General features: G+C 33.8%; 1 protein-coding gene across 1 annotated transcript; it reads left to right on the top strand.

Moving 5' to 3' along the window:
* The first annotated feature begins 1,306 nt into the window (after positions 1-1,306).
* On the top strand, positions 1,307-22,223 carry LOC132726579 (uncharacterized). Its single transcript, XM_060711916.1, has 13 exons — positions 1,307-1,437; positions 6,009-6,329; positions 10,428-10,709; positions 12,129-12,464; positions 12,886-13,170; positions 13,688-13,890; positions 14,496-14,610; positions 14,863-14,997; positions 15,507-15,638; positions 16,260-16,458; positions 16,820-16,842; positions 17,549-17,685; positions 20,125-22,223. Exons 1-13 carry the CDS (start codon positions 1,371-1,373, stop codon positions 20,293-20,295), a joined length of 2,406 nt encoding a protein of 801 aa, XP_060567899.1. The 5' UTR covers positions 1,307-1,370; the 3' UTR covers positions 20,296-22,223.
* The last annotated feature ends 309 nt before the right edge of the window (positions 22,224-22,532 follow it).

The following is a 22,532-nucleotide window of genomic DNA, read 5'->3' as shown; positions in this document are numbered from 1 at the left end:
CGAAAACAAGTTCCTCCATAAGCAGAACAGTGTTATAATTGCTGATAACCAGTTTTTACCTGATCAGAAACGTTGGATAATCGACAGCCAGCTGCCATTACATGACCCGCAGACATGGGGTTATTGTAGTTGTGTGGTCGTAATCGATTGCAATTAATTACAAGTTGTCCATGCATGTAATTCAATGTCTTCAATTACTATTTAAAAGTCAAATATATATAAACGTAAAAAGTGGGCAAAAAGTGGTGTAATCGTAGATTAAATTTATGTTGCAAATTAACAGTTTTTGGCAAAGAAAAAAATCAAATATGGAACTGCTTTATTATATTCTTGTGCAAAAAATATAAATAATATTAAATATTAAAAATACTGCAAAGTGTACTGGGTGTAGTATAAAATAACAAAATATATATTATATTGAACATAAAATTGTATACATAAAATTTATTGTCATACAATTCAGATACTGTGTAATGGAAAGGGTTATAAACTTATACAGTAAGTTAGCCGAGAAGTGTTGTTGACAAGTAAAAACAAAGGTTACGACATATCTAACAGAGTTTGCATAAACATAACCATACATTTTAGAAACAAAGAAGAAAGATATTTGTTAACTTTACATTATATCACTATCACTAAGATGACATAACCGTCATATGTTCTTAGCATTTGTTGTCGTAGTTATCTCCCTTTTACCAGTCTGCATAAGGAAAAACAATGTTATGGATGCTAAAAGAGTAAAATCTAAAGTTGTGTCTTTCCTTTAAATGAATAATACACAATACATAATCGTAACTCAATGGATTATATTAAGAAGTATTCGACTTCATGTGTGATGACCTGACACGTGAGATAATCGGGAATAACCAGCTCCTACCACATAATAAGATAAGTGAAATAATCGACAACAAACTTTCTTCTCATGAACAGATAATCGACAAAAAGGGCCCACCTTCTGATCAAACACAACAGACGACCAGCTCCCCCCTGATCAAGAACATGAGATTATCGACAACCATCTCCCCCCACATGAACAAACACGTAAGATAATAGACAACCGGCTTCTTCCACATAATCAGACACGTGAAATAATTTAAAATAGCCAGCTCGTAGTTTTATTTTTATTTTTCATTAGATAACCGAAAAAAAACCTAGGTCTCATTTGACAATACTTGTGAGAAAAAAAATCAGTGTGCGACTTAAGCTTTTTAAATACAACTCTCCCCCTTAACTATTCTATCTAAATAAATGCACAAATTTATACCAGAAAAAATCATTAAACTGTACAAATAATATATATTGTCATATTTAAAAAGTATGTGTACGTTGATTTAGAGAAAGAAGAACCTGTTATATTTAAGCAAATCAAAATGGAATCTCTTCGTTTGGGATTTACAGGTGTTATTTTCTTTATAGTGGTAGGAATCAAGCCGTCGTGTGAGTATTAATATTTGTTAACATGTATAAATCAACAACGCGATATCCTATATGAAACAAATAATGATATGCATACAACTTCGAAAATGTTCTGAGATCCTGTATTTTTGTGTAATCTTAACTCACAAAATGCAAAACAAAATATTAATATATTTTAAGTAAAGTGAATTAAATATGTGTTTTAAAATTTAGGTACCCAGTTGAGCACCAAACAAAGAAATATATGATGAATAGAATATTACATAAGTAGTGCATATGAAGTTTGTTTAGCTTTACAATTAAAATAGTGAATATATGAAAACCAAACGAACTTCCAAAACCGCAAATTAAAATTGTGGCAGGCTCGGTTTGATTTTGCCTGTTTAACGATACTGGAAAAAGAAAGCCTTTGCCCACGCTACCTAACAGCAAGTATATTAAATCTTTAAAACAAAATTAAATATCAAAATTAAATTTACTGATTTCTAATTACACAATTTGGTATCTGACGTACCTGCAGGAAAAACATATCCCGATAACTAACTTTTTAAGGCAATGCTAACAGTTAGTGTCCTGACCTTGAAAGAAAAACATAATCTAAAAATAACTATAATCTAAAAATTAAATTTAAAGAATGGCGTTAATCAACTGATTTACGAATCACTGTAATATTTCTCGTCTATACTAATGTTATCATTTACAAACAATACACACTTAGTAATACAACTGGTTACAGTATTTTTTCTACACAACCTAACTTTCACCAAAGATAACCAGAAAGTATCTTATAGGAGAAAGCACACGAGAAGTGTTTAAAAATATTCACGTCATATATCTTTGAAATCACATATAATCTGACATGTATAAGGGCGTCCGTAGCAGAGGCATTGAGATCGTTGACTTCAAATCAATTGTTCCGCACTGTTGCGGTTTCGAATCGTATAGAGCTTCGACTCTTCCATGTGAGAAAGCTATGCAACTATAGGCTACAGAAAGTTGGTGCTTCTACTCAGATGCCCGTCCGTGTTTAAAATAATGCACAGAAAGATATATGAGGTTTTCTGCAACCAGTAAAGTTAGAACGTCGCTATTTGACCTATACTGTATTGGTGTGACGTAAAACAAAAACAAAAAATCTGACATGTATATACAATGGTGGCTGATTTATGCCATTTTTTCGCCCCGCGACCCCGCGAAAAGTCGAAAATTAACAAGTTAAAATGGCGAGGGCGCGCAGCGAAAACACGCTAATTAGCAAGGGCGCCGGGCGAAGTTTAATGAATAAAACTTCGCCCCGCGGGGCCGCGGACCGAGATTTAAGAAATAAAACGGCGGGGTCGCGGGACGAAAACACGATAATTAGCGGGGTCGCGGGGCGAAATTTAATAAAAAAATATTCACCGCGCGCCCCCGCTAATGAGCGTGTTTTAGTCCCGCGACCCCTCCAAGCGAAAAGTCGATAATTAACATGTTAAATGGCAGGGGCGCGCAGCGAAAACACGCTTATTAGCGAGGGCGCGGGGCGAAGTATAATAAATCAATCTTTGCCCCGCGGGAGCGCGGAGCGAGATTTAAGAAATAAAACGGCGGGGTCGCGGGACGAAAACACGATTTTTAGCGAGGGCGCTAATTAGTGTGTTTTCGCTGCGCGCCCCGCCATTTTAACTTGTTCATTTTCGACATTTCGCTTGGCGGGGTCGCGGGGCGAAAACACGAATGGCACAAATCAGCCACCATAATATACTCATTTGTTAAATCTCATACATTACAATATACCACTTAATAAACATCTTTCACTAACTGATCTATTTCCGATCTGTTAAGAAGGCTCTTTTGATATAAATGTAAGCATCCTATGTATAAGTTAACAGTCAAATACATGTACAATCCACAACCACATTATATCAAGCTCTTTTATTTATTTATTCATTTATTCATTCATTTCATTCATTCATTCATTCATTCATTCATTCATTCATTTTTATTTATTTATGCATAATAGTAAATGCCGTTAACTGAGTGTTTGTCTCTTAACAATAAAAAAACCCCTTTGAACTGTTTCTTCCACATCATTTTTTCCAAGACCCAATTGTATCCATAGTTCTATAAAAATGACAAAAAACGTTGGCGCTCATATTAAAGTTTACTTATATTTGCGCTGTCGATTGCAATCACCCTGTGTGTTTTACTGTTAGAAAACAAAATATTCTAGTTCAGGTGCGATAACAATAACCTCAAAAATTTTAATCACACTTTTCATGCATTTTTTTTGCTTTATCTCAAATAAATAAATTCATAACACAACTTGCACTGTAGGCAGGCTGTATTTAAGTGTTTGATACATATATAGATAATATATACTTTATTAACTTAAACTTTAACAAATTATTTATAATAAAAATTTACAATCACATGTCAATGGCATACATAGAAACAATAAACACACACACACACACACGCACGCACGCACGCACGCACGCTTACACGCGCGCGCGCGCACTTACATGGTAAATGAAAACATTTATCACACGGAGAAGGAGGATGAGTTTTTGAATACAGTTGCATACAAAAATTATACACAACCTAGATTAAGTAAAGTACAATATGCGAATAAGTAATAGTAGGAACATAAACTGCATTTTTTTGCATTTGTAACTTTTTTTAAATGGAAAAGCAGAGTAAAATGTATTTTTTTCTTATTCTTAAGCAAAACGTTAGATCTGTATTATATACGCGCTCTACACTTTTAGCCCTTTGATAGCTCAGCCGGTAAGAGATGTGGTACGGACCTATTCTGAGGGTCCAGGGTTCGAATCTGGGTCAGGCTGCACATTCTTCTCACCCTGTGACATTTGGAGCCCAACTTGGGCCTGTGACTGAATATAGTTCAGAGTTAAAATCACATTGCTTTGTATCCTGTGAAACTTGAGGATGAATTTTCAATATAGCCGGAAAGTATCCCAAGCTTAAGAACTTTACTATTTAGGGGAGAAAATGTATAAGAAGCCGTATAGCTCAGTCGGTAGAGCAGCGATATGGTATTCCGAGGGTTTTAGGGTTGTGTCCCAATCAGGCTGCACAATATTTATTTTTGTTTTGTTGTTTTCTTTACTTTAATTTCCATCTTTTTTGTCATTTTTCCTGTACTGACTGCGATATTATTTTTTTTAATAAAATAGATGGGAAGCAGAGGTAACAGTATGATGAAATGCCAAATTTAAGGCGGTTGTACCCGAAATATGTGGCAACAAAATGAATTCTTTATTGTCGCATGAAAAAAATTGTCTCCACTCCCTCATTTTCTTTATTTGTGTTGTCGCGGTTGAAGGGCCCATTCACAAAATACTGACAAAAGGTAAAAAATGCGACAAAATAAAAAATAAATGTTTCTCATTCTGACACTCTTTCATGTTTTTGCTACTTGTAACAACCACATGTCACGGTTCAAAACTATTAACTTTTTAGGGGGAATATAGTGTAAGCACCCAGATAGCTCAGTTGGTAGAGCTGCGGTACGGTATTCTGAGGGGTTGAGGGTTCGCGTCCCAGCCAAGCTGCACATTTTTTTTCACCCTGTGACAATTGATGCCCAACGGAGGACTGGGACTTGATATAATTCAGAATTTAAATTACAATGCTCTGTAACTCTGTAAATTGAATGATGAATTTCAATATAACACGGGAGTGTCACGGTTCAGGGAGTGTCACGGTTCAGAAGTGTTCACTTATTATGGGAGAAGGTGTGAGAGCGGCTGGATAGTTGTCGGTTGAGGTGCAATACAGTATTCCGAAGGTCCCAGGTTCGACTCCCGGTCAGGCTGCACATTTTTCTGACCTTGTGACACACAAGCAAACAAAATAACGAAATAGCAGTAACCAGACGCCATTGTTTTGTGAAAGGGCAGCACTAAAATGCAAAAGTGGAGTTCTATTTGTTAATTTGAATTCTCATTTTTGTCTAAATGATATGTTGAGTTGAGAAAACGTTTTGTAAAATAACACCCCTTGCAAGTTTTAAAAGCATTTATTTTCATGAATTTAATACTTTTAGAACCTTGCAGGTTTTTTCAAAATGCTCTTTGAAAGATGCAAAATTTGGCGATTTAGCTCAATTTAGAGCATAAATTCTGAAGACAATAAATATTGTCAGAATATTCAAATACATGCACTGAAATAATAGTTCTATGCTGAAGATTAATACCAATTTTCAAAGCGCTTTGATATTAAACAAAGTCGCAGGCAAGTTTTAAAAAACATGTACAAACCGTGGTTATATTACGCCCGTGTGATTATTACGCGACACCGGATGTATTTCTAATTCAATTTGCATTATTTTTGTATCGGCTCTACGGAGTAGTGGCGACATAAAGGGGTTTAATTCTCCGTCGTCTGTCTGTCCAGCTGTCCGTCACAAATCTTGTCCTCTTATATTACTAATAGAATTTCAAATGAAACTTTACAGGATTGATCGGAAGCTCAAGTTCTTGTGCTTATGACACAGGTTGAATATTTTTGTCCATTTATGGCTATCATGAGGCGACACACATGATCACTGAAACTTATTTTGATATGAACAACTTATTTAAATTCAGATTTAATCACATGTGGAACTTTAAACTTCGAAAATCACACAGTAATGAAATGTCAGACTGCACGCTTAATTTACACACCAAACAAGGAACAAGCACATGAAATGCGCCAGTGGGTCAGAGAAATGTACCCAAACTCCGAGACGATTTATGACTACAAGACGTCAAATGATGAAAGCAAATATTTCGAATCCAAACAAGGCGAAAGTTTCGTCCTGTCTATATCAGCAGTTAATTCAACAGATGCTACGGCCTATCTTGTTCATTGCGGAGGCGGGCATTATACTGACCGATCAGATTTAGGCGTATCCGTTAATACTAATGGTGAGTTATTTGTTTGCTCGTTTTTTTGTGTCGCCTCTACGGAGTAGTGGCGACATATAGGGATCACTTCTCCGTCGTCTGTCTGTCCGTCTGTCCGTCTGTCCGTCTGTCTGTCTGTCTGTCTGTCCGTCTGTCCGTCCGTCCGTCACAAAACTTGTCCGGACTACTCCCCATAAACTACTGGTGCAATTTCATCCAAACTTTACAGGAATGATCAGTACCAAGTCTAGTTGTGCATATTGTCAGGATTTTCCGGTTCAATGATTTTTGTCAGAGTTATGGCCCTTTAATAATTTTTAATTTTTAAAGTTTGTCCGGACTACTTCTCTTATACCACTAATGCAATTTCAATGAAACTTTACAGGATTGATCTGTAGCTCAAGTCCTTGCGCATATTGCACGGGTTTTCCGGTTGAATGATTTTTGGCCGAGTTATGGCCCTTTGATAAAAGGTTTCTTTTTCTGTGTGTTGCCAGATACACAAAAGCTTGTCCGGACTACTCCTCATAAACTACTGGTGCAATTTCATCCAAACTTTACACGAATGATCAGTACCAAGTCTAGTTGTGCATATTGTCAGCATTTTCCGGTTCAATGATTTTTGTTTGAGTTATGGCCCTTTAAAAAATTTTTATTTTTTAAAGTTTGTCCAGACTACTTCTCTTATACCACTTATGCAATTTCAATGAAACTTTACAGGATTGATCTGTAGCTCAAGTCCTTGCGCATATTGCACGGTTTTTCCGGTTGAATGATTTTTGGCCGAGTTATGGCCCTTTGATAAAAAGGTGTTTTTTTCTGTGTGTTGCCAGATATGCAAAAAGCTTGTCCGGACTACTCCTCATAAACTACTGGTGCAATTTTATCCAAACTTTACAGGAATGATCAGTACAAAGTTGTTAGTCTAGTTGTGCACTGTCCGTCTGTCTGTCCGTCTGTCACAAAATTTGTCCCAACATGAAATTGGCCATCATGAGGCGACACATGTGATTACTGATCGCTCTTGTTTTAAGTATTTGTTTGAACAGCCAAAACGAGATAAGAGATTCCGATTTAAAGTTTTCATTTATGACTTGCATTTATATATTTTTTTTTATATTTTGCTTTGATTTACACATTTATTCCCAGTAGTATATATAATGAATATCTTCATAGAAATAATCAACAAAACAAAATAGTTTACATACTGGAAAAGGATGAGAACAAAAGACTTGTCTTATATAATTTTCTGCTGCAAGCGACTGTAAATAAAATTTGAATTTCGAGCCGGTTCGAGGATCGAAATTCAGAATTTGCAAAGGCCAAATTTCGAGCAGGGGTTTTATCTCGAGCCAGCTCAAAAATCTAAATTATGAAATTTGCAAGGCTAGATTTCGAGCTAATGTTGAATTTCGAGCCAGCTGTATTGCTAGCTGAGTTGAAGTTCTAGCTTACATGAACATCGAAATTCTTATGATCAAGCCTGGATTGAATTTCGATTTTCCTTGAACGTCGAAATGACTAAAGTAGAATTTTGAATCATTTCGAAGGTCGAATTTCAACATAAAATAGAGAAAAACAGAATCCCTAAAGAAAGTCCAACACTACAAAGTTGAAAATGTTGCAGCGTCGGTTTGATTGAGCCTGTTCATGAATGGTACTGGAAAGTGCAAGTTACCGTCCACGCCCCCTAGCACCGGCTTAAGCAGAATTCAACATTTTACACGAAAATGGTGAAATTTAATCAATGATGTTATATTTTCGATCCTTGAAGATCGTTCAGCACGACATTATTGTTGTGCTTATGATATTTTTAGTTTCAATTTTTCGGCATTTTCTAGTTGGGTGGTTCCAATATTCCTACTTGAATAATGTTGAATCACCCTTAGGATATGTTGCCTGCTTTTTAAATTTGTCTTTTGACGTCTTATCTGTGATACGCAGGCTTCATAACCTCTGATCCCCTTTCAAAATTCCATTTTATTTAGTTCCGCCGCCCATTGTTTTCTCGTTTAGGGCACATGATTTTTATTACTTGGGGACCATACGACGCTTTTCATGGAATGGCACGGAAGTGTCACATTGAAGGTTCCATGATAACCGCCGTATGAACACATCTGCGGATGTTTCTAAATCCAAAATTTTACTAATTCATGTTTAAATGTTGAATTCTGCTTAAGCCGGTGCTAGGGGGCGTGGACGTCAACTTGTACTTTCCAGTTTCGTCCATGAACAGGCTCAATCAAACCGAGCCTGCAACATTTTCAATTTTGCCGTGTTGGGCTTTCTTTAGGGATTCTGTATTTATCTATTTTTTTAATTTAGAAACGTCCGCACATGTGTTTATACGACGGTTATTATGGAACCTTCAATGTGACACAGTAGTGCCATTCGATGAAATGTGGCGAATGGTCCCCAAGTAAAAAAATGCGTATGTCCTAAACGAGAAAACAATAGGCAGAACTAAATAAAATGGAATTTTGAAAGGGGAACTAAGTTATGAAAGCCTGCATATCACAGATAAGACGTCAAAAGACAAATTTAAAAAGCAGGCAACATATCCTTAGGATGATTATACAGTATTCAAATAGGAAAACTGGAACCACCCAAGTTGAAAAGGGCCAAAAAGAAAACACTAAAATTACCACATAACATGTATGCACAACAATAATGTCGTGCTAAACGATTTTCAAGGATCGAAAATAAAACATCATTGATTAAATATTTAGTACGGGAAGACTTTTTACAGCCGCCGCCACACGGCACTCATAACACGGATGTGACAATAAAATAGAGAAAAACAGAATCCCTAAAGAAAGTTAAATGTCCAGCTGGGTTAAATTTTGAGACAGCTGGAAGAACAAAATTCAAAATTTGCAAAGGCCGAACTGTGTGCTAGAATTAAATTTTGAACTCGCTCAAACATTGAAATTCAAAGAAAGTTAAAGCCAAATTTCTGCATGGAGTTGAATTTCGAGCTAGATTTAAATTTAGATTTAGCTTTCAAATTTGACAATTTCATTTCAATCACGAATTTCGAGTATCGAAATTCAAAAATAGATAGGGGCGAATTTTGAGATGTATTGAAATTTCGAAGTAGTTCGAATATCAAATTCGAATAGCTTATTAAGCTAAATTTAAAGCTGGTGGCAAACCAGCTTGAAGATGAAATTTAAATGTTACAAAAGTCGAACGAATCTGAAGCCAGATTGAATATCGAAATTGGAAGGCAGCTTATGCCAAATTTCCAGCTTGAGTTAAGGCCGTATTTCATTTAGCTTTTGCATTGAAATTCACTATATTCATTTTACGTTTATACATGTATAGGAGAAAATTGATTATCAATTATTTAAATTAAATTCAGAAAAGAGGAACTGTAGAAATAGAGAAAAAAAAGATAATTTATTGGTTCAGCCTAGTATAAAAGACAAATATTGTCAGCTAAAAATTCAGATTTTTGCAATATTAATTTCTATCTTCGAACTTGCTCCACAAACAAACTCTAGGTCTAAACTCGGTCTTTAATGACTTTGCAAATTATGAAACTCTAGCTAAAAATTCAGCTCAAGCTCAAAATTTGGCTTCAGCTTACCAAGGCTTTTGGTCTTCTGACTAGTTCAAATGTCAACTCATGCTTGAAATTTGGCTTTAAATTAGCTATCTAAAATTGTGATGTTCCAGCATGCTCGAAATTGAGCTCAAGCTCGAAGTTCGGCCAAGCTGTTCTTCAAGCTGGCTTGAAATTCAAATCCAGTTCGATATTCGACTTTTGCAAATGTTGAATTTGGCCGAAATTTAAATTTCGATCTTTTACTGTATCGGGATTCAGCTTTGGTTAAATTTGAATTTCGATCTTCGAAGTTGCTCGCGGTTCAAAGCTAACTCAAAACTCAATAAAAACTGAATTTTGATCTTCGATTTCAATGCTAACTTTTCGATGCTTGTTATATATACCTTGTAGTTGTAAGATGCAGACAAATACATGTAATTTGTCAGGAATTGTTAAATTTTTAAAATAATTAAATCTAAACTACACTGTAGATTGCATGTGATTGCCTCGGAAATCTAATTTCGCCTATTCCTTTCTGAACTTTGTTATAAATCTTTTATTCATCTTAGGCTGTCCAGAAAGATGTGGCAAACTTTCAACTACAAAAAGTTACGTCATAGAAGGAGATCCAGTTGCTTTTCAATTTTCTGTTGATCCCGGTAAAAACATCACATGGGAAAAGAAAGTCGAGACTACCTATACACAACTCAAAGATCAAAAATATAGTATAAGAGTGCTACAAGAGAGAAAAGTGCACAGCCTCGATATTTTAAAAACAGAATATAGCAATAGTGGAGAATACAGAGTAAATTGCGGTGACACTGTGTCGAATTCGATCTATCTGAATATCGGTAACTAAAACATACTTTACCACCTTATTGACATCAATTTTTGCAAAGAAAAAAAAATAACTATCGTTATTCTTTTTGAACAAGAGCTGTCCAAAGTGCATCACCATCAATTTTTCCTAGTGCAAGTTAATATGATAAAAGTACAATAGGAATTATTTTAAAAAAAAATAACAAAGCAAAGCTGACGGGAAATTACCAGCACCGAAAAGTTAACAAGTATTTTCTTATATTTGGTGATTTTGTGGGCAAATAAAAAACATGTAAAAAGAGATAATTAAACAAAAATAACTTTCAGAGTAATCTGCATTTTAGAAAACCATTTCAGTTTGATAAATGTTCAAAACTTCAGCACAAACACTACGAGTTTAAAGTGAATATCTTCCATATTTATTTGAGAATTCAACTTATCAAAAGGAATAACTAAGAGTTAAAATTAAGTTAAAAGACGCATAACTTTGCCGACTATAATTTCAAAAATATCCGACCTTTTGATATGGCTTCATATTTTGACAATAGATAAGTGCTTAGAGTTTGAAAAAAAATGATAGTCATGGGAAAATGGAATTTAACACTTTACAGTTCCATGTGAAGTTGACCTTTGACATGTTGACATGGCAACGAGTGTGACAGGTAGCGGTATTTTATCTGAATCTGCATATGTAATTTTATGTTCCTGAGTTATTGCACTTTTACAAGTCCCAGTGACCATTTGTCCTGAAAAAAGTTGTGACAGGAAAAATCTACATGCACAGCAATTTATCGGTGACAAGTTTTATAGTTTATTATTACAGGTTTATGTGATCTTGATATTTGACCTTATGATCTTAACATGAGTTTGCTTGTAGAACTCATCAAGATGCATCTTTAAAGTTTTAAGTTCCTCGGATGATACATTTCGCTTAAATAATAGCCAATTTTGTTCAGTCATTACAAAGCTTGTTGACAATGAAGTTCCATGGAAATGAAAACATTTTTAGCATTGAATATAATGACCATGCATGAAAACCTTACCAACGACGATGCTTATGCTATCCCCTTGATAGCCTTTGACAAACTTTTATGTAATTGATATTGATCGGATTTCGAGACGTTAACGTTGTGATCATCATTTTAAACACGAATTTTAAATTGCTATTGCAAATTCAAATGTTGTTTTTTGTTGTTTTTTTTTTCGCACAACGTCATTAGCAATAGGCATGGCATTTTAATGTATTGTGCAATAATGTTAAATAAACGTCTCAAAAAAGCGCCTACATCAACGAACTGCACAGAGTGTGTATAACCATGGATTTGTTTGATATGTGCTACAGACAAGTTATCTGCGTTTCCAAGTTAGACATAATATCTGTTTTTTGGTATTGCTCTCCGATTTAGTTTAAAATAACACAATCTGTTTCATTAATTTTCCTTTAATTTCAGTGTACAGTCCACCATCAAACCCAGTATTTTCCAATGTGGTATCCAAGTTTTACTGCGAATCCGAGGAATGTATATTGGCTACTCTAGATAAATTAGTAACGGTAGAATGTTACGTAGTAGGCGGATCAAAACCCATAGAACTTAACATGTTTAAAAATGGAGCTAAACTAACGAATACCAACAAAACCAGTAAAGATATAAATACCATAACTTATAACTATATCAGATACAGCTTTATACCAACTATGTCAGATATAAACGCCATGTTTACATGTACAGTAAACAATCCTGCAATTCAAGAACCATTGGCAACGTCTATAATGCTATATACTGAAGGTATGTGTTTAATACGTTCAGAATGTTTTTGGTGGGGTTTAAGATGCAACATTACTGGGGGAAACCACCAGTGCTCATCTGTGCAATATTTCTGGTAGAAACGGACACATTATACAGAAAGTATTTGGTAAAATATTGTATCAAAAATTGGTTCATACACTAGTCATTTTGTTACAAAAACAAAACGTTCTTTCTGTTCTGTAATTCATTGTTACTTTACCAATATTAATATTTCAATTGGTAATGTATAAAAACCTTCTTAACCGTATCACATGCATTTATCATTTAGCAATAAAACGAGCGTTTTGTTTTATTAAAGATTTGACGTCTGGTTAGTTTAAGATAAAGAAACAAGAAAAGGCCGATGAAAAAACTTGTTGATAAGCTGTATAGCAATATCTAAAGTACTTTTATATTTTAGTTCCCCCAAAAAGTATAGAAGTTAATGCCAACGAAGTAGTAGAAGGAGAACAAGCTGTAGTTCAATGTATTACAAAGAATGTCAGACCACCGTTGATGTCGGACCTATCCATAGGTATTGAAAAGCCTAATACAACAAAGAAAGTTGAAAAAGCTCCGGATAATCTGTACACTATCACCACGTCGACAACTCAGATTTTTAAGCGGATTCATAATCAGGATAAGGTATATTGTTGCAGCAAAATTGGTGAAAATAAATGCGAAACGAAGAACATTAACGTATTATGTAAGTTCCATTTAAGATTTAATTTTTATTCTGTTTTTGGTATTATTTGATTGATTGATCATTTTAAAAAAATTGATATAAACAGTACTTGTATTTATTTATTTATTTATTTATTTATTTATTTATTTATTTATTAGTTAACATTCTATTTTTGACAGCTTGTGAAAATTTTATCCTTTTGGATATTTGACTAAAATGTTGCATCAGATTTGGAGAACAAATATGAATATGTTAATTTATCACATATAACATTATATAGACACGATAATGAAAATGGTATGTACATTTGCTGAAAGTGTTAAAAAGGTGTTAAGGATGACAAAATATCAATGCTGGGGAGTTGGAGACATGAAAGATGTAGGTGCTTGTTGTAAATATTGAAAGAAATATACTATTTATATTGATAAACGAGACTTAAGTTAAGTGAGTCCCGCTTTATATATTAGGTTTAATCATGTAACAGCATGACTCTGTTTCTGATATCTTAACCGATCACTTTTATTTTCACATAAATTAGTTCCACCGAAGAATGTTACTGTTGAAGAAATTTCCAAACACAATAAAGAAAATGGCGACACCGTAATGACATTGAAGTTTATAGTCGCAGAATCTAATCCTAGAAGTTCTATTGACTTAGGTGGTCTTAAACATGTCCAGCGAAAGATGGTCGATAAAAGGAATGACCCGGTGAATGAAACGCACGGATGGATATATACATTGGTAAGTGAAATATTTAAACGCCTGTCTCTGTCTCTCTCTCTCTCTCTTTTCTGCCACTAATAATAAATCATTCGTAAACAGGATCTGATCTGGCTCAATATTTTATTCGTGTACAATTTGGAATCGTTTTGTAAATGATTGTCTTAAAACGTTTTGAGGAGATTCTTTGAAACAATAATCTATTGAAATAGGAAATGGTTGTGTCATGGAATTTATTCGAAATTACATGTTTATTTTCTAATTTCTAATATAAATCTGGCTATATACATGTATTTTACTGTACAAGAAATAAAATAAACACATTTCTTACATAAAACATAATAGCCATATATTTTCTATTGCGAATTATTATACTTAAACATTTCGTTACAGTATACATAAAATATTGGATGGTTTATTTGGCTTTTCCCTAAGTTAAATGTTAGTACACATTTTGTTTGTTGATCTGCATTTTCACAGACCCGTTCAACTGATATTTACTATTTTGAATAATTATCAACGCATAAGGTTTGCTTGTGTTTTATTGTGAAATAAGATGAAAAGATATTCTTGTATATTACTTCAATATTTTTATTATTTCCAGATAATATTTCTATTATTTCCAGATCTGGAGCTTCAATTTCAAAAAAGATGATGATAAAAGGGAGATAAAATGTGATGTGCAAAATGACGGTTTTCCCGACCTTGAATTGAGTTACATATATACATTAAACATTACATGTGTGTGTTATTTGTTAAATTATTTATATTGTGTTTTGAAATTCGTTATCTTAAAAAAACTTTAAAGCTTTTATAGAAAATCCGCAAAATCTTTAATAAAGATTATTATTTTTACAATTCCTCTTCTAAATAGAAATTCAAAAGACTGTCATGGAATGCTATTTTGAAACATTCTTTGTCAATCAGAGAAACTATATACATGTGCCATATGAAACACCATTTTTGGATCTTTATTTACTTCCGTTATTTCAGATTATCCAATAGTAACAATATCAGAAAATGAACATAAAACTGTTTACCTTGGTGAAGATGTTGATTTGACATGCGATGTAGACAGCAATCCCCTATCAACACTTTCGTGGCACAATCAGACGGCCGTAATTGATGGTAAATAGCAGACAATTAAATGTTTTTGAAAATATTAAAGAAAATAACAAACCTTTTCACCATATAACATTATGAAATTTAATGCTTACGCAAGGTAAGTTTTCTATGCAATATCTTTAAATTGAAAGCTATTTCATTTGTTTTTTTTTTTTACTTTTTTACTATTTTATATTTCCGCCAGAAATGTAACGTGTGTCTATGCTAGTATTCTGTATGAGCTTTTTTATTTGTTGCGTTAAACTCACTCTGGTACGCACAATTCAAATGGCGACTTTTTTAAGTTTGCTAAGAATACCTCTAGGGTCGTTCTTTTACGAGCAGGTACCTAGGTAGAACCACTGATCTTTATAGCTTCTGCACCTGTGAAATTAGGGGTTATTGATTTGACGTGAAAGACATTAAGCATTCGATCAAAAAGTCCACTATTTGTTTGTTAAAACACATTTTTAAAGTACTCAAAATGAATCAATAATCTAAATAAAAGTTAGATTTTGTATTTATTTTTATAGAGATATTCGGAGCAAAAAGAATTGAACTTCATTTAACAAACGTTTCGACAAACCATTCCCAGACATACAGTTGCAAGGCCCAAAATGGAATTGGTGGAATTGTATCAAGAAATATAACGCTTACTGTAAAAGGTATAACTTGTACGCTACAAACATTATTGTTATATTCATGTTGTCTTAAATGAAATGCAAGGGATAACTTTAGATACATACATGTATATGTTGTTGGAAAATAGAATGTGTCCATAAAACTAAAAACTCGTATTCTCTTCAGTGATAAGAAGTAATTTAAGCTAATCTAAGTTACTAAGTATTAAAAACTATAACTAAAACTATATTTTGATAATTTGTTGTTTAATCCCATAGGGAAGTGCAGTAGACAACTTGGAATCACAAGGTCTTTACAAATCCTTTTCAATGTGTTTGAACTTTGTTAATTTTTCAAAAATTATATTTGTCCTTAAATTTGATCGTTTTTCTTTAAAGAAAAAGCACGATTATATATCAGCATACAACTCATATTTTATTTCAAAAATTAATGTTTGGGCAAATTTGAATATCTTACATTCACAACTTCACTCTGAATATGGCTTGAACGATCGAAAATTTGTAAACACACTGAAAAGTCGTTTTTTATTCCAAACTTCAGAAGGGTAATTTGTGTTCTGATCAACTTATTTATAAAACCTATTCAACAATTTTGATGCATTCTATTTGATTCGATAGATTAATTGCCTTTTCGCAATTCTCTAGATCCATCTGAAAGACCAGTAACAGAAGCAATCAAACCATCGGCCGAGTCAAACATTGCCACATTGGTGGGGCCTGTAGTTGGTTTACTTTTTGCGATACTTATAGCAGTTATTGTGGCTCTTATTATACGTACGAAACGACAGAATGAACCATTAAACAAGAGGAACATTCATGAAATTAAAATTGAAGAAAGAAAACCGTATGTATCATTACTTAAGATATATATTACTTAGGACATTTCATTTCCATTCCGTTGATTAATTGTACACACAAACAAAGGAAGCCAATAAACTGCAATTCTTCTTCATTTTTCTTTTTGTTACGAACAAACGAACAAACAACATATTGAATTGTCAGATATGAAATGAAATTAATCGGAAACAAACTATTTGTATTCAAAAGAATAATTTGTAGATATCAATCAAGATACTTCAAACAAGAGATGGCATGTGTAGAGCTGGTAGGAAAACTCGCGTACCACAAAAACATAACAATAAACCCGTATAGTTACAAAACGAAACAAAATGTTTCCTAATACTGTTTTTTTTCTTTTTCTTCAGAAGTTTACATCCGACTGGAAATGGTAAGGGTACTAAAACAATGCATGCAGTATTGTTATTGCAATTTAACTTTATCCCTATGCAAAATGTAAATAAAGCCTCTTCAATCCGCTGTAATATACCTATAACGGCCCTCCAACGTATTCAACCGATTTCCGATATTGATGGCATTGACCTTAAATATTGTCTTTTGGGGCAATATCACTAGGTCAGTCACCACAGAGGCATATTTAATACCTAAACAGAAGGTTTAGAGTAGAACTTTGCGATGCAGTAATGCCATTTAAGTTAAGATATATAGCAGAATTTGTCCAATTAAATGATACAATCGTCTAATTGTCATTACATTGTGTCGAGATGTTGCATTCGTTACCAACAGAAAGTTGACATGACAAAACATGCATGTTGATAGCATTTTTCGGTTTTACTTTGTTAAAAGAAGTCATGATACCACGAGTTTTTGGTGCAAGACGTTTACATATTTTTCTTTATAATTACTCATTTTACGCAATAAAGACATGTTATTCCATTTACAACTATGTTTCATTCGGATACATTATTTTACGCTCCATGTTAATGTAAATGTTTAATATCATGTATACGTACTGCAATTAAATGCACCGCTACGTCTTTTCTCCTGTCTTTGTTAGATCATGTTCTTATTACACAATTTGTTAGAAACATAACTTTTGTATTGTATGAAACTCTGTTTTGTCTTTAATCCGAAAGAACCCGTATACAATAACACGGCAGCGGCGTCTGGAAAAGCTGAAGCGGTCGAACAGCCAGAATACGCATGCGTCATTCCAAAGAAAGACAGAGGAGAAACTAACAATGAGGCAATTAAAGATGCAGGAAACAAAAATGTAATTATTGAAAAATCTGTAATATATAATTTGTAACTGATTAATTTAAAACAATAATAGCTGTTTTGATTTTTCCATAATGATTTATTATTTCCTCATATAGGTGTTGATATTATTTAAGTTTTAAGATGGAAGTTCAAAAATTTGTTTATTGAAAACTGGTCATTGCGAAGAAGTAAATGAATATGTCTAAACATGATGAATGATTTTATTAGCTCACACACGATAACAAGAAAAGTGTGGTATCTCTTATGTTCAAATCAGAACATGATTTAGTTCTTCTTAGCACAGAGTGCGTTTTGTGATGGGGTGATGTCAGCCGTTGAGTGTCGTCAGCTGCTAGTCGTAAATCGTTATCTATAAATTATTTCTTAAGACCCCCATTCTGAAATAACTAACATGCACATTTATTTAGATTTTTAAGCTCCCCGAAAAATTTCGAGGGAGCATATAGTCGTCGTGTTGTCCGTCCGTCCGTACGTATGTATGTACGTACGTACGTCCCGAATTCGTGTCCGGTCCATAACTTTGTTATCTGAAGTCGGATTTTAAAACTATTTCACAGAAATGATCACCATATTGACACGACGTGTCGCGAGCAACATTTGGATCGCTACCTTGAAGGTCAAGGTCACAGCATGACCTTGCAGCAAAATCGTGTCCGGTCCATAACTTCATTATTTGAAATTGGATTTTAAAACTATTTAACAGAAATGATCACCATATTGAGATGACGTGTCGCGCGCAACATTTTGGATGCTACCTTGAAGGTCAAGGTCACAGCATGACCTTGCAGCAAAATCGTGATCGGCTAGTAACTTCATAATTTGAAGTCGGATTTTAAAATTATTTCACAGAAATGATTACCATATTGAGACGACGTGTCGCGCGCAACATTTTGGTTGCTACCTTGAAAGTCAAGGTCACAGCATGACCTTGCAGCAAAATCGTGTCCGGTCCATAACTTCATTATATGAAGTCGGATTTTAAAACTATTTCACAGAAATGATCAACATATTGTGATGACGTGTTGCGCTCAACATTTTGGATGCTACCTTGAAGGTCAAGGTCACAGCATGACATTGCAGCAAAATCGTGTCCGGCCCATAACTTACTTATTTGAAGTCGGATTTTAAAATTATTTCTAAGAAATGATCACAATATTGAGAGGACGTGTCGCGACTAACTTTTGGGTCGCTACCTTGAAGGTCAAGGTCACAGCATGACCTCGCAGCAAAATCGTGTCCGGTCCATAACTTCATTTTTTGAAGTCGGACTTTAAAACTATTTCACAGAAATGATCACCATATTTATACGACGTGTTGCACTTAACATCTTGGTTGCTACCTTGAAGGTCAAGGTCACAGCATGACCTTGCAGCAAAATCGTGTCCGGCCCATAACTTCGCTATTTGAAGTCGGATTTTAAAACTATTTTACAGGAATGATCACCATATTGAGACGACATGTCGCGCGCAACATTTGGGTCGCTACCTTGAAGGTCAAGGTCACAGCATGACCTTGCAGCAAAATCATGTCCGGCCAATTTCTGCGTTATGTGAAGTTGGATTTTAAAACTATTTCACAGAAATGATCACCATATTGAGACAATGTGTCGCGCGCAACATTTGGGTCGCTACCTTAAAGGTCAAGGTCACAAAAATTGTGACCAGCCCATAACTTAGTTATTTGAAGTCGGATTTTACAACTATTTCACAGAAATGATCATCATATTGAGACAATGTGTCATGCACAACATTTTGGTTGTTTTTACACTTTGAACTTTGTCTGTGACACTACAACAAGAGGTATACCTTCCTGTGTCCAAAACCTATTCGGGGAGCATCACCCGGTTCAACCGGCTCTTGTTTTAGAACTTTATGACACTAGGCTAAGATAATTTGGTCATGGCATTTCAAGCGTTTATGAAGAAAAGACGAATGAATTATATTGTATACATTAATAATACAAGTTAGGCCTGTCTGGGAGGCCATTTCTATTGCATAGACATATAGCTTCTACAATTCTCACTGAAACGTTATGCAGAAAGCTATGGTACTTGGAATGCAAAAACTGCCTAGTGTACCCTACAAAAGATATCTATCCTGACTCTATGGTCGAAAATTAATCTCTGCTCCTTGTTGTTACTTATTCTATCCAGACCAAATTATTTTTTTCTCAATCTACATGATCAAGGGCTTCTATTTTTAGCAAAATTAAAATAAAGCAGAACTTTTGTTTTCTTACCAACCATTTATCTACACGATACGCTATAGTTAGAGCACACAAAAGTGTGCGTTACGATGTTTTATTCTTCTTTGTCTCTAATGACTAACACAAGTTAGTCTGCAATGTCAAATTGACACTATTTTCTTTACCCAAAAAGTGTCTCCCTGTTTTTATGTTAAGCAATATCAAAAACAAATGCTTATTTTTACAGAACGAGAGTGGAGACAATCTGGTGTATGCTGACCTAGATCTAGCCGAATATCCTGACCTGGCAGCTAAGAGGCCACTTGTTACTATGCATGAGCAGACAGAATATGTATCGATAGATTTCAGTAAGACCGGCACAGCAGCGATTGCAGACAGTAGTGGAGACGGAAATTAAAGCATGTAAAACTTAATTTGGGACCATCTACATTGTAACTGTTACGGATACAAATGAGCACAATTAACTTTATTCCGTTACACTAGAAGGTGGGGCAAAGAAAATATCGAAAGAAATTACCCCCATCAGGCAAACCTTTTAAGCTAAATAATTTATTAGATTAACCTTGTTTTGTATCTTGAATGATTATTTATTTTGTCTTTAATTTTGGTATAAGCGGCTGAAATGGCAGTCCAAAGATCTGGGAAGTTTTTCATTAGTGTTATAGACTAACTTTATTGTATTTTGTTTGCATTCTCTTTATTTATCAATTTTGTTTTGTTTGACTTTTTAAGTAATGTTTTATTGATTTTCATTTATAGAAAGAAATTTGCATATTTACTATATGATAAATGAAAACTGCTAAGCCCATATTGTTTATCAGTAACATTAATCATATTTATAATTGTTCATCTGATATCATTAGACAAATGTCACATACATATATGAATCAATTCTGTCCAGGTCACCTTGATGTTCAATTTCTTCGTTTTTGTTATTTAAAAGAGGTTCTCTTCTGCTTTTGTTACAGATAAGGAGTAACGATAAATTAAACACATCAAGTATCACATTTTATTACATTAGACAGTTATTGAAAATTATAAACTTAGTGTATCTGATAAGTTTTGATATAATTCTTGTTATTTTGGACAAAATCTAAAGTAAAATAAACTCAGTCAGTTCTTAAGTAATATAAACTGTTTACTAGAAAATGTAATGATATCTGCATGCGGTCTAAAATAATTTGTGGAAGGAAGTATTGTTAAACAGAATCTAAATATCTGAGCAATTTAACTAGAAAGGAAAATAACTATCTTGACTTTATATTTTATATAAGTACTATCCTTTACATTTTATTCAATCTGACAGTAACTATCCTTTAAATTTAGGTTAAGAACTATCTATTTTAGAATGACTAATAATAGTGAATATTTTCTTTATCAAAATACAAAGATTCAATATAAATGAACTCATCAAAGTTATACATTAAAATGAATTTGTTGCGTAATTTGTCCGTAAAGGTATTGTTTTTTGCAAGAAAGGTTTCGATTGTAAATTTGTGCGTTTGTGTGTTTTTATGAAAATTATTTCAAAACTTTATCATCATTCTGTTGTTGTTTTAAAAAGATTGCCTCATACGTTTGGACAAATAAGAAGTTTGTTCAAATACATTACTTTTTGTAGTGGGATTATATAATTGCTTTATCATTGCGTTTTGTTTGAATGTCAAATGTTAAGGTTTTATCGATAAATATTAATCTTGAATAATCGTATTAGTCCAAATTTAGCGCTTCATTTAATCAAATGTGTTGAGCTTTAAAACAAAATCGGCATAGCAAAAAATCACTTCTAAAAACTGCTCATCTTTACTAACGAGGGAATACCTCAAGGGGTTTTTTGTGCATTATTTCTGGCATGAGCGAGTACTTTGTAGCTAAGTTTATCCACCGATCTCATGTAAGCTACCAGGATAGCATTTATACATGAGTCCAAAATCCTTGTTGGATTTCAAACCCACAGCTTCAGCATTTACCTCGCTAAAATGAAGACTCCTAATATTTCATCTGGTATACATTTTGACGCTAGAAAAAGTTTCACTCATACAGCAACTTTTTCACGATATTGCAATAATACCTAGTTCTACTGTTGGCAACCATTCTAGAAATTTTAGCATTGATCAATTTGCAATAAGCTTACATTATGCCATGCTGATAATAGTTGATGTTATCTACATACTATTAATTAGTTTATTTCTTATTTACTTAATTGACAATTACATTTAAGTAATTTATTCAAAATAACTTTTTCCGTTCGTCCAGAATATCTGTCTAAATTGCTGCAACAATGTTATAATCAGTTATGACATTAAAATGCTTTATTTATGCACCGTTGCTGTTGTTGTTGTTTCTTTAACACAACAGACCATGTTAACATAGCATTTGACAGAAGTATAGTATTGTAAAGATATTGATGACAGTATAGTATTATAAAGATATTGATAGTAGAATGTTTATTGCTGCAACATGTTTGATATGTTGTTTTAGGTAGTCGTTGCTGGGGGACATGGGCGGTAACATGCACTTTTCATTATCCTCCATGAACAGGAACCATCAGATCGAGCCTGCAACAGTTTCTATTTTGCCGTGACGGGCGTTATTTTAGGATTCCGTTTTTATCTATTTTTTACGTACTTCATA

Source organism: Ruditapes philippinarum, unplaced genomic scaffold (assembly GCF_026571515.1).
Source record: "Ruditapes philippinarum isolate M1 unplaced genomic scaffold, ASM2657151v2 ctg2997_1_1_1_1, whole genome shotgun sequence".
NCBI classification, from domain to species: Eukaryota; Metazoa; Mollusca; class Bivalvia; order Venerida; family Veneridae; genus Ruditapes; species Ruditapes philippinarum.
This window is presented reverse-complemented; position numbering and strand designations above follow the sequence as displayed.